Source organism: Bison bison, unplaced genomic scaffold (assembly GCF_000754665.1).
Source record: "Bison bison bison isolate TAMUID 2011002044 unplaced genomic scaffold, Bison_UMD1.0 scf7180017864235, whole genome shotgun sequence".
NCBI lineage: Eukaryota > Metazoa > Chordata > Mammalia > Artiodactyla > Bovidae > Bison > Bison bison.
The window spans coordinates 5,056,309-5,068,308 of record NW_011494807.1 but is presented as its reverse complement, the minus strand read 5'-3'; the positions used below and the strand labels follow the sequence as shown (position 1 = coordinate 5,068,308).

General features: G+C 41.4%; 1 protein-coding gene across 1 annotated transcript in view; it reads left to right on the top strand.

Annotated features, from left to right (window-relative positions):
• Positions 1-6: 6 nt before the first annotated feature.
• ZNF608 (zinc finger protein 608) overlaps positions 7-12,000 on the top strand; it is a 106,772-nt gene continuing 94,778 nt past the window's right edge. The window contains 3 exon segments of the mRNA XM_010846309.1: positions 7-1,362; positions 2,364-3,035; positions 3,038-3,460. Coding sequence (XP_010844611.1) covers positions 2,553-3,035; positions 3,038-3,460 — 906 coding nt within the window. The 5' untranslated portion in view covers positions 7-1,362; positions 2,364-2,552.

Sequence of the window (12,000 nt, the reverse complement as noted above, 5' to 3'; positions counted from 1 at the left end):
CACCATTTTTGTTCTCACGACAACCAATTGAGCCCTTGATCCTCACGTGATGTGAAAGGCTTGCACTGTAACAAAATCGCTCCTTTCAGATGGTTGGTTGTTGCTAACTCGCCCATCCCCCTCTCCCAGCCCCGACATTTCCAGCAAAGCGACTCTCCACTTCCAATCCATCAACAATTCATTACTGCTTTTAGCTTCCAAACGCCAGCTAATTAAAAATACTAAGCCAAGCTCCGGGGCCATCTGACTAAACACAGGAGGTGGTGGGTGAGGGAGGAGGAGGAGAGAAAAATAAAAAGGAGACGCACCGTTTGCTGCGACTATAAATGGGAAAAACTGTCCTGAAAAAGGTCGCCTTAAAAAAAAATTTTTTTTTCACTCTAATTATCGAATTACCACATGACTGATTGGCTTGAGCGACAGCGGATTTTTCCCCCCACCTCGGGGACTATACTAGGAACTCGGTTCCTTTTTCTTAAAACAACATAAAACAGGAAAACATCACATCCTTTCAGGTTTCGAAGACTGAACCAATTTTAAACGCCGTTATTTTCCCCACCCTGCCGCCCGCCGCCCCAGCCCCCCGCCCCGAGCGAATGCTGTTCTAACTGGTTTATCAGCTCACTGAATCATCTGCTCCCCTCCCCCTCCACACCTTTCTTTTTCTCCTCTTGTTCAGCTTCTCATCCCACCCTTTCCTCCTCCTCTTCCTCCTTCCCCTCGGTCCCTTCTCTCTCCCCCACCCCTTCCCCCCTCCTTTCCTCTTAAGTTAGTTCAAGAAATCAAATCTGTCAGGACGGGCGGAAAAATGCCACTTCCCGACTAACAGGCGGAATCCAGCCCAGATTTTCAGTCCTTTCTTCTTATTCTTTCTTCCCTTTCACTAATTTATCCCGATGTTAGCACATTCTGTCTTGTACTAGCGGACGCCTGTAGGTTTGCTACATGGGATCATTACTTACTGATCACGGTGACTCTGAAGTCTGGAACTGAAGGCGGAATGAGAAGTTGGGAAAACTTTTTTCTCTAAGCGCTCTCTTTTTTAAAACTATTATTCTCGATGCTTGTTAAGAGGAAAAAAAACCCTTTGGTGCTTCTGTTGTGAATGTGAAACATTATCTTCCAGCTGTACAGTGACACATTTTTTTAAGGAGAAAAGGACTGATCCGTTTGCCAAAAGGGGGGGGTGGGGAGGTGGAATAATGTTATCGAGTGATTATTCTGGCTGAGATGTGTTATTTGGTTCGTTCCTTCTTGATCATTTGGTGTTTAAGTAAAATGAGGCACAGGCTTGTTTGCCGAGTGGAGTGGGAAAGGCATTTTGATTTGCTGGCCTAATTAAAAAATGATAAAGGATTAAAGGTAAGCAATGTCTGTGTGTGTGTGTATGTATATTTATTTTTTTTTCCTTGACAATCAACTGTTAAAAAGGGGCTGATCCCTTTAAAAACCGTTTTAACTGATCTTTGTCAAACACACACTCATTTGCGGTCATTGAGGCCACCTTGGCGCAGATCACTTAAAGTGTATGTCTTAATCAGTTTCCCGTACAGTCAGTAGCACCATATTTAACAGATTGAGCCAGTCTGTGACCTAGGAGTATGGTAGAATTGTTTAGATGTAATTTTTTTTCCTCAAAAGGCAGATATTTAGCCTTTTATTTAGCACTGTCTTTTTTTAAAATAGAGAAATGATCTTAAAGACGTGTGTGTATAAAATTGTATAAACTGTTGGGGAAGAGAGGATAGGAGATGGGGGCATATGTATGGGGTGTGGGGGGTTATTGGTTGTTTTTTTCTGTTCCTTACTGGGAACAAAAAACAGATTGCCCAGACAATTTGTAAAAAGTAATAAAATTAGAAATGAGGAAAATTTAGCAACATCATTCTGAAACTAGCCTCAGAGAACTTCCAGGATCTGGTCTTTTAAATTGTAAGATCTAGGACATGCTTAAGGGTGTTTAAAACGTGTTCCTTCCTCTTGTCTGAGTGTTCAGCCTGTGTTTCTGGGATTGTTATCATGTGTATGTGCTAGGGGAAAAAAAAGCTAAACTCTTTTTTTCCTTAAACCTTTCTGGACTTCACTCAGATCCTTAAGATATTTTAATGCCTTTTAAAAGTGATTATCTTTGTGTCGTTGATAAAGGGCTTTTCTTTTTTAGCTACTGTAAGATGCTTACTGTCATGGGTATGTTTTTTGGGTTTGGTTATTTTTCTTTAAACCTGATATTGGACTGTGGAGACAATACATGAGCCACCTTCCTCACCATCCTTCCCTGTACCCCTTACTGACTCCCCAGTATTAATCGTTTTTTATTCTGGTAACACCCAGACAAGAAATATTCGACTTTTCCCCCTTCACAGGAAAAGGTGGACCTGGACTGAAGGGTGTAAAATCCCTGGACCCATTCCTGGGGCAGGAAAAAGAAGAGGAAGATTAGAAGACTTTTTTTTTTTTTTTTTTAAGAGAAAGCCCAGCGGAGGTAAACGAATGTCCCCTCATCTCCAAAGGAAAGTTCATCGGATTTTTATTCTAGAGATCTCATCTTCAGGATGTCAGTGAACATTTCTACGGCAGGAAAAGGTGTGGATCCAAATACGGTTGATACTTATGACAGTGGCGATGATTGGGAAATCGGGGTTGGAAATTTAATAATTGATTTGGACGCTGATTTGGAGAAGGACAGACAGAAATTTGAAATGAATAATTCCACCAACACTAGCAGCGGCAACTCTAAGGATTGTGGAGGTCTGGCCTCCAGTGGGGCCGGCGCTCCCGCAGCCTTAGCTGATGGCCTAAAATTTGCTTCTGTTCAGCCCTCTGCTCCCCAGGGGAATTCGCACAAAGAGACCAGCAAATCAAAAGTGAAAAGGAGTAAAACTTCTAAGGATGCTAATAAATCTCTGCCTTCTGCTGCCTTGTATGGGATTCCCGAGATCAGCGGCACTGGCAAGAGGCAGGAAGTCCAAGGGCGCCCTGGAGAGGCAACTGGCATGAATTCAGCGCTGGGTCAAAGTGTGAGCGGCGGCGGCGGCGGGGCGGCAACCCGAACAGCAATAGTACCAGCACCGGCACCTCCGCTGCTACCGCGGGAGCAGCCTCCTGCGGGAAAAGCAAAGAGGAGAAGCCAGGTAAAAGCCAGAGCAGCCGAGGAGCCAAGCGGGATAAGGATGCGGGGAAATCCAGGAAGGACAAGCACGACCTGCTTCAGGGCCACCAGAATGGCAGTGGCAGCCAGGCCCCTTCCGGGGGGCACCTCTATGGCTTTGGGGCCAAGAGCAATGGAGGTGGCGCGAGCCCCTTCCACTGCGGGGGCACTGGGAGTGGCAGCGTCACGGCTGCTGGGGAAGTTAGCAAAAGTGCCCCGGATTCAGGGCTCATGGGAAACTCTATGTTGGTAAAGAAGGAAGAGGAGGAGGAGGAGAGCCACAGGCGAATCAAGAAACTGAAAACTGAGAAGGTAGGATAAAGTCGCCTTCTTAGATCTCCTACTTTTCTCTTTGTGTGCATTTGTGTGGGAGTCGGGGGTGGGGGGGTGTGTGCCTCTATGTGCCTTGCACTTCTTCGTGCTTTCTGGTTCGTTGTGAGATTTCTCTTCTGTGCATCTTTTCTGTAAACGTTTGGTCTAGGGTAGCTTACTTGGGTGCAGTGTTTAGCTCTTGCTTCTGCTGCTACTGCTGCTTCTGGTGCTAGTGTTTGGGTCCTCAGGTGGGAGGGTCTGAGTGCTCTAAGTACCTTTTGCCTTACCCAAGGGCTCTTGGCCAGTCAGCCAGTTGCAATGTGCTTTTAATAGAAAACCTGCTCCTGGACCCATGTACCTCTTGTCCTGGTTTCTCCCCTAAGGAGAACTGTCTTCTGTTTTAAAGTGCATGTCCTAGTATTTTTGGTAATGTGTCCTTAGGTGCAGGGTTCACGTTCCCTCCCCATAGAAGTATGTCTAGGATTTTAACTTACACTCCACCCTCCACACATTTTTCTCATGATGTTCTCCAAAATAATCCTGTTAAAGGATATCATCCTGTTATTGTTCTTCAATGAAACCTTGGTATCCTAGGGTCACTGGTTTCATAACTGTGTAGCAAGAATGGAATGGTTTTGGTGGCTGCCAGGGCTCTTTCCTTGTTCCCTTGCCCAGTTCTTAGCTAGAGATTTAAAGAGTGTTATCGCTTGGGTTTCTAGCTTGACCAGGGAGCTGAAAGGTTGGTAAGAAAAGTGAAATAGACTTGGTGGATTGGCGTGCTGAAATGTGAAAACAGAGCCGAAAGATACTCTAAATATGTGTTGCATCTGAGCAGTGGGAGGGTTGATGCAGGTAATTTGGACCCTTCTACCCATCTTTTGTCATTGTCTGAAAGTCTGGTGAGATACTGCCTTTGAAAAATTGCCCGCACTGTTGTGCTGCTTAGTGCTGGAGGCCTAGGACTTAATGCGCTGGCAATTACTGTGCATTAAGTAATGTCCCAGAGCTGAAGGCACTCAGTCCACTGAACAGGTTGAGAGTGAGCTGGGGGAGAAGTGCTGACTCTATCAAGTTAACTCTTAATACTGTAGATTGTGCCTTGTGGAAGCAGAATGCACATCATGTGGTTTGTGGCATGATTGTTTGGATATATATGCTTATTCAATAATTTAATTTTTGCTATTTCTCGTATCAGAAATGTGAAATGTTTTAGGGTGACAATTTCTGTGTCCAATTACTCACCGCTGTCTGTTTAAATCTTTTTGTTTTCCTCTGTTAAAGATTTAAATGGGAGTACAGGAATGAAGTTTTGGTTTTAAAATTTAAGAAGTTGATGAAGGTTCATTAAGGTGTAGATGATGCCAAAATAAAAAAAAAACCTTCTGCATGCCTGCTTCTTTAATCCATAAGCCCTTGGTCAGACAGCATTTTGAACTGATGAATTTAAATACATTTTTTAAAAAATCCAGGTTTTGTTTCTTATGCTGAAATGTAGAGTTTCTCACAATTTCTACTAAAGGGCATTCTGAAATCTTATTAGTACAGTAGTGCATTTACTTTTGTTGCCAATAGTCTTCAAATTGCAGTTCTAATCTGCTCTAACTATCTAGATGAATTGCCCTAATCCAGTGCTCACAATGGCTGTGGTTAAGGAGTCAGAGCCATTTGATTGGATTCACTGCTGCCTGGAATGTGGGAGGTACTGCCCTTTTGCATTCCCCTTAGCCTTTTAATCTTCCAGCCAAATGTTCACATTCAACAATTTTGTTTAGCTGGCAATCGGGACATTTCAGTATCTCAAAGGCTGCTGTCATGGCAACTGAGATTAGAGCATGGTGTTGGTTCTCCAGTTTTTTGTGTTCTTTTCACTTTCCAGTCACAGAGGAAACTGGATGAAAAATGAAAGAATTAAATTATTCATATACATGCAACTCATCTTCAGTCAGAGCAGTATAAATGTGATAATATGAATGGCCTAAATGAAGAGCAAACAAGTCATGGCAGGTCTGGGGTGGAGGAGGGGAGCAAGCATAGTGTATTTCGATTCATACCACTGCCAGCCACAGCTGCTGGTGTGGGCACAGCGACCCTTCAGGGGTGGCGCTCAGGGCCTTGAATCCTGTAGTGGTGGCCCAGGGTCTGGAAGCTTGTTCCAGCTTTCCTGTCTACCTCCACCCCACCCCAGGAGGACTCTTCTTAAGAATGTTTCCTCCTTGGCACACAGGAATGGCACTGCCTTGTACAGATGCCTCCCAGGGAAGTAACTCCAGTGCCACTAACTCTTGGTTGTGTAAAACTTGACTTCAGTTTAGAAAATAATTTCTAATGATGGGAGGAGACCTCTTGAGGGAAAGATTTAGTAGGACAAGCTTTACCTGACCAGATAATTCGGACACTGAGGCATCCTTTGAGAAAGGCTTTTTGACGTTTTTGTACAATGGTTTAATTTCAAAGCCTTGTTTGATTGTCTGGGTTGTGAAGAGTAAGTGTCTCAAAAGTGAAGATGATTAATTTTCAGCAGTCGGATGTGGCTCATGAAGGGGCCAAATGTGAAAACCAGAGGGGGGTGCAGTGTGGTGTCTGTGCTTTTTTTTTTTCCTCCCTGGTTGGATGGTTCACAGGAGATTCATAAGACTTGCTGTCACTGGTTAATTTTCACAGCATGCTTAAATGTCTATTTTTGGTCTGTTTATTCTGTTTCTTCACTACAGAAAGTCATGTAAAACATGATAAATTGGACCTTATGAAACCTAATTAAATCAGTGAGCATTCTACTCCTTTATGTGGAAACCACAAGTATGTTGTAAAAGTCGCCACTCCCTTAATACGTGAACAAAATCAAAACATGCCATAATTCTAAGATGTTTGAGCTGCATTTCTATAGCCCATTTTGTGGTTAAGCCACCAGTGACGTGTCTGAATAAGTAGATTTGACAGGTTGGCTTTTGGTTGTTAAAACCTGCTTCTCCACCTGCCCCCTCCTTTTCTTTTGAAGCATAATAGCCTGCATTGAGGCTCTTCTGCATGTGTCCTCCTTAACTGTCTTATAGTTTTGACTTATCAGACACAGGCAATCAGCTGGGCTAAAGTTCAGTATGGTATATGGGTTTATTTGATCACTGAGAAGTTAAAAAATACATAGATGAATTCTTAAAAACAGCTGAGACTTCAGATACACATTAAAAGCACAGGGAATCTTATATTTGGGTCTGGGGTTCTAACTATTCAGTGCACATTTATTTAGCAAAGAGAATGGTTTTAGTAATATTGTGCTGCTTTCATTAAGCTGGTCCTTAACAGCCTACATGTGGTATCTACAAATGGACCTGTCTATAAAGGATATCATTCATTTTCTTCTCTTGTAGAAGCCTTTTTACACTTCACTAGGGAATTCTGGCACGTTGTCTAAGTGAGCGTGAGTAGTTGAAGAACATATTTTGATTAATGAGTTTTGTGAATGATAGGGTTCCCCCCAAATACAGTGCCCCCTACAAATTCTAGTTAGAGAGCACAGTTTATCTACTGTGAAATAAAAGGGCAGAAAGGTCACTTGCTATAATTAAAGAACAAAGTCCATTGTTGTTGGACAGCAAACTGTTTGGAAAGCTACATAAGGGACTTGGCTGTTAAAAAGGTTGGTAACTAAGGGCAGCTCCCAATCAGCATTGATTCAGCTCCTTTCTTTTTATTGGCTTCTTCACAGGGTGACAGGGCTTTTGAGATGGGCTGCCCTTTCCCCAAGGAAGTCTTCTGTGAGAACCCATGGAAGCTTGGAATATTTGCATGGCCAGGCACATCACTGGGTTCTGAGCATAGTATCTGAAATCTGCTGGGTTTGCTGGAGAGATGTAAAAAAAAGAAAACTCAACAACTGATTGTGCTAAAAGAGATAAATAATGTTTACCAACTTTTAATAACTTTGCAAATAGTCTGTAAAAAGAAGGGGAGGGTGGGCTAGAGGGATTGATTGTCAAAATGTCATGAGGTTAAGAATGCTCTTCGAGTAAAATTGCTTGGCTGCAAGATGGTTTTAATTAGAGTGTTATAAAGACTTATTTTTCCTAAGCAGCATTTTATAGTTAGTAAATGAAATGTATGCCGAAAGTGCTAAGCAGAAATCTCCCTAACCACAGAGGTGTTCAATAACCAGATTCAAACAACATGGAAAGAACCATCTGTTCTTCATTTTCAGCATGAAAAACATGGGTTGAATGGCTGAGATTTGCTCCAATTTTGACTGTGCCTGTGTGTGCCTGTTTTTTTTTTTTTAATTTAAAAAAAGTTCACCTGGTACTTCATAGAAACTCAGAATTGCAGTAATATGAGCAACACTGTGAAAACATATGTTCCTACATTTATTTTAACCAGTTCCACTTTTATTTAAAAGATTTCCAGAAGCCCAGCCATTGAACACTTTATAATGGTTATTCAGTTCCTGCAGGCAATCACAATGAGGGGTCAGTTCTTCAAAGATCTAACTATTTAGTCAGTATCTGAATTATTCTGTCAATTTTCCCCCTGGAGGCAAGAGGGGCAAAGGCTGTCCCAGGCTAGCTCTGGTCAGCGTTTATCGGTTAATCTAATTGTATGTGGTAGTGTCCTGAACTGGTATTTGCTCTCCATAGGCCTTACTCTGGTTTAGAGCTATTAGTCTGGGATTGTTGATCATGAGGAAAATATTCTTTTAACGACGATAACTTTGGAGTCCTTGACTTTTAGACTGCCAAGGTTCTGGGTTCTGGTTTTAGTAAGAGCCCTGGGTAAAACATTATCCGGCCTTTGTTTGAGGTCTTTTATAGAAGCTAATGACTGGGCTTGTGCCTCCCTGAGATAAATGACATTATCTCTCAGTGGGCTGACAGGAAACAGACATGTTAATGGTGAAGCTGCAGGGAGGATGTGCCTGGGTTCTGACAAAAAAGTGGAGAAGGAACCCCTGGTTGCAGTCATTAACACATGCATTCCTGCTCTTCCTAAGAGGCTCTTGATAATTGGAAAGCTATTTTAGCCACGAACACTTAAATCATAAATCTACCACTCCTTGTTGCTTTGCATTCTTCAAAGTAGCAAAGTAATGTGTTTTTTGTTAACAAGTGTGTGATCTGGTTTTTAAGAATGGTGGCAGTTCTAGGTGGTGTGGTAATGACATTTGGGAGGGCTGCACATCCCATGCTTTTATCAGATGGGATCTCTGTTTGTCTTTCACCATGGCTCAGTCATCCCCCTACTTAAATAAAGGAAGAAGGAAGTGGGTCCAAAAACTAAAAAGAAATCATTTTTATTCTTGAAGAGGTCTCGTGGGAGAGGGATAAAAACTAGTTTTTTTTTTAAAGCTGGGGAGATTTTGCTCAGTGATTTGAATGTGATGAAACCTGCCTTTTGAAGTGTATGTTTAAAAAGTCATGGCTATAATTGAGTTTCAATGCAGTTTAAACTCTCTGCTTCTTGAACAGAGATAATTGCCATGTTGAACACACTCTAGATGTGCAGAAGAAGTGGAATGATCATGTTATTCTATTCTTTAATATTAAGCACTGGAAGTTTTTCATAGTAATTACTGTAGCACAACATAGTTTTGATTGCCAGCACTCTGAACTTGCCGGTGATCTGAACATCAAGGGTTTTGCTTGAATACTAAACAGTTGATTCCTAAGTTACTTGTATTGCATTCTTGTAGAACACAGAACTAAGCAAATACTGAGAGATCCTTAGCAACAGCAGAGTAGAAATAACTCCTCTTCACTAGTACTATTGTTAATAATAATACCCTCTTAATCTGTACATTTAAAGTTACAGGGAAAGAGAACAGGTGAAATCTCTGTCTCAGGAATGACTTCGGTCATCATTACAGGCTCTTAGAGGGATCAGACTGGTACCCTGTGACTGGTATTTATTTCATAGACATGTGTATAGAAATGTTATAATTTCATACACAGCTGTTGGATTGGGAGTGGATTGGGAGTTTTTAGTTACTGTGGGCTTTATTCTTTTTTAAAAAGTCACAGTTGATTTATCTGTTCTACTCTGCTACAAAGTAATTGGCCCCTCTATATCTATCCATGTCTCTCTTCCAGATGATGTTTCTTTAGTGACTTTTTGCTCTCTGTTGCAAGTTCTTTTTAATTCAACCTTAAAGGTTTGCAGTGGGAACAAAGCCTTTGCAACTGAATGAAGGGTTGTTAAATAATTCATAGGAGATTAATCATCAGTTGGGCTGTTTGTAATGTTGTTTTGGGATATATAAAGGATACTCAAGACAGGGAGATTGGCACCTTGTTCCTAGAATTGAGTTCTGCATACCTGCTAAATTTTGGTTAGACATAACCTTTGAAAAAGTATTGAAATAGATTATGGCTTTTGCCTGAAGAACTGAAGAGATTACAAAGCAAATACTTCTTATATTTTGATAGATTAGTGACCCCTAAACCACGTGGATCTCATCTGGTATTTAGAAAGAACCACCCCCGCCCCCCACCCCATTCCATCCTGTGACGCTAAATGAAAATTTAATAATATATATTTTGGTTTTAATAGGGAACTCAAAGGGAAGGGTGCTCAAACAAATGGGTTGGAAGTGATGAATAGACACTGCTGTTGATTTTTCAAAGCTACTCTTTCTTCTTTATCATCCCTACCTCCCAGCCTAGTTTTTTTATTATTCACTGTGACTGTTCTAGCTCAACCACTGGCTTTCTGCAACTCCTGGGAATCCTTATTCTCACTAGCATCTTAAGAAAAACGTGCCTATGGGGACATTTAAGCATATTTCAGTAATGCCATAAAAGGCAGCTTTTGCAGTTTAAAAATATATTGATTATATTTTGTGTTATACATAATGATTTTAGAAAGCAGATATTTAGGTCGTGGAATTGGCTTATTATGTTAACCAGAGAACAGATGGCATGGTGCCACAGACGTATAATTTTACTTAAAGGGACTTTTAAGGTTTTGATGTGTTTTCTTTTTCTCTTATTTCCCTGATGGCTTCTTTTTATTGAAGGGTAACTTAAGGAGACCTGGTAGCAATTTTACTGCCTTCCCCTGACAGTTTGAAATAATAGCTTGGTCTTTGGTTGCACTGATCTTCTACCAGTCAACTTGATTCTGGTTTTTGTCATGTGGCAGTGAATTAAAAAAAAAGTGTAGTGTGTTTTAAGAAATGGACTCTTTTATATGCTTCAATTAGCAACAGACCAAATTCCAATTGGTCACACTTTCAGGAACTCCTAGAAGTCACTGTGTGTCCTTTTGATTAAGGAAAACTTCTGGTTTGGTTTCTCAGGAAAGCACATATGGTCCTCTGGCCGCTTTAGATCCATCCTTTTTGTCTTTTGCATTAGTCACTGAAGGTTCAAAGGTCCTTAAGTCCTTCCCTGGTAGATTATATGCTTTCCCCTTACTGAAAGGCTGTACTTTCTTGGTTGCTATACCTGCTATGTGTTTGAATTCAGTTTGCATAAAAGTACTATTTGTTTCCATGCCTGGATTTTATAGTTTTATCCATTCACTGAGAACATCATCAGGATGAATTGGAAAGCATCTCTTATTGTTATTTTTTTTTTTAACAAAGTGTGCCTAGCCAGACCAGATTACTTTTGGATTTCCTGTCACCTCCTCAGCTGATTTACAGACGGCTCATGTTAAAAGCAACAATAATGTTTGAATTGGAAGGGCAGAAGCCTCGGGTTTTCATTCTTCATGGAGAACTGTTTATTTGTGTGTGGTTCACCACAGTACATGGATAATGCTATCAAATCTGTGCTTTATTATAATCTTATGACTAGCACAGCCGCACTTCAGTTATGTTTCTTCATTTTCCTTCTTTGCAAATTCTTTTGTGATGGAAATGAAATTTGAACCGAATCTTTGCAGCCAAGGGGAAAATAAGGCACCACAAGTAGAAATTGTCTCTTGAGCCAGTTCAGAAGTAAGCAAGCAGCGGTGACTTAAGAAACATTTTTCTCAAAGTGGAGTCCATAGGGAAAAAAGGACTCCGATTTAACTTTTCCATGAAGATCAGAAGACTAGCCACCGCGCACTTTGATAAATGGAGGCTGTTCCAACAACGAGGCTTTATGCCTTTATATTGTTTCACATCTGAAGTAACTGGTTGAAGAGCGGTTCACATTCCCAAACCTTTCAACTGGTTTGAAAGTGGAATGTGAGTTCAGTCATATTGTTGGTTTCTGCTCCCCGAAGGGAACAACATGATTTGAAGACAGAGCAATTGAGCTTTTCCGCATCAAACTCCATTTGGCCAATTGTCTCCATTTACATTCCTTGCCCAAATCCTTCACCAGCCTTTCCCATGATGCCGCAGCAGATGCCAGACACTGAAGTAGAAAGCGAGCAGCTGTTTCCATTACTCTATAGCTGTATTATCCTCCACAATCTGCTTGCTTTTTCGCTCCCCTCCCCCACTGGTAAAAAAAAAAACAAAAACCTTCTCTCCTTCTGACGTTTGCCCTTCTTTCCTGAGTTTATCAGCCTGCAGGTTTTCTATCTTATCAGGGCCACGGATTTCTCAGGAAGGCCTGGTT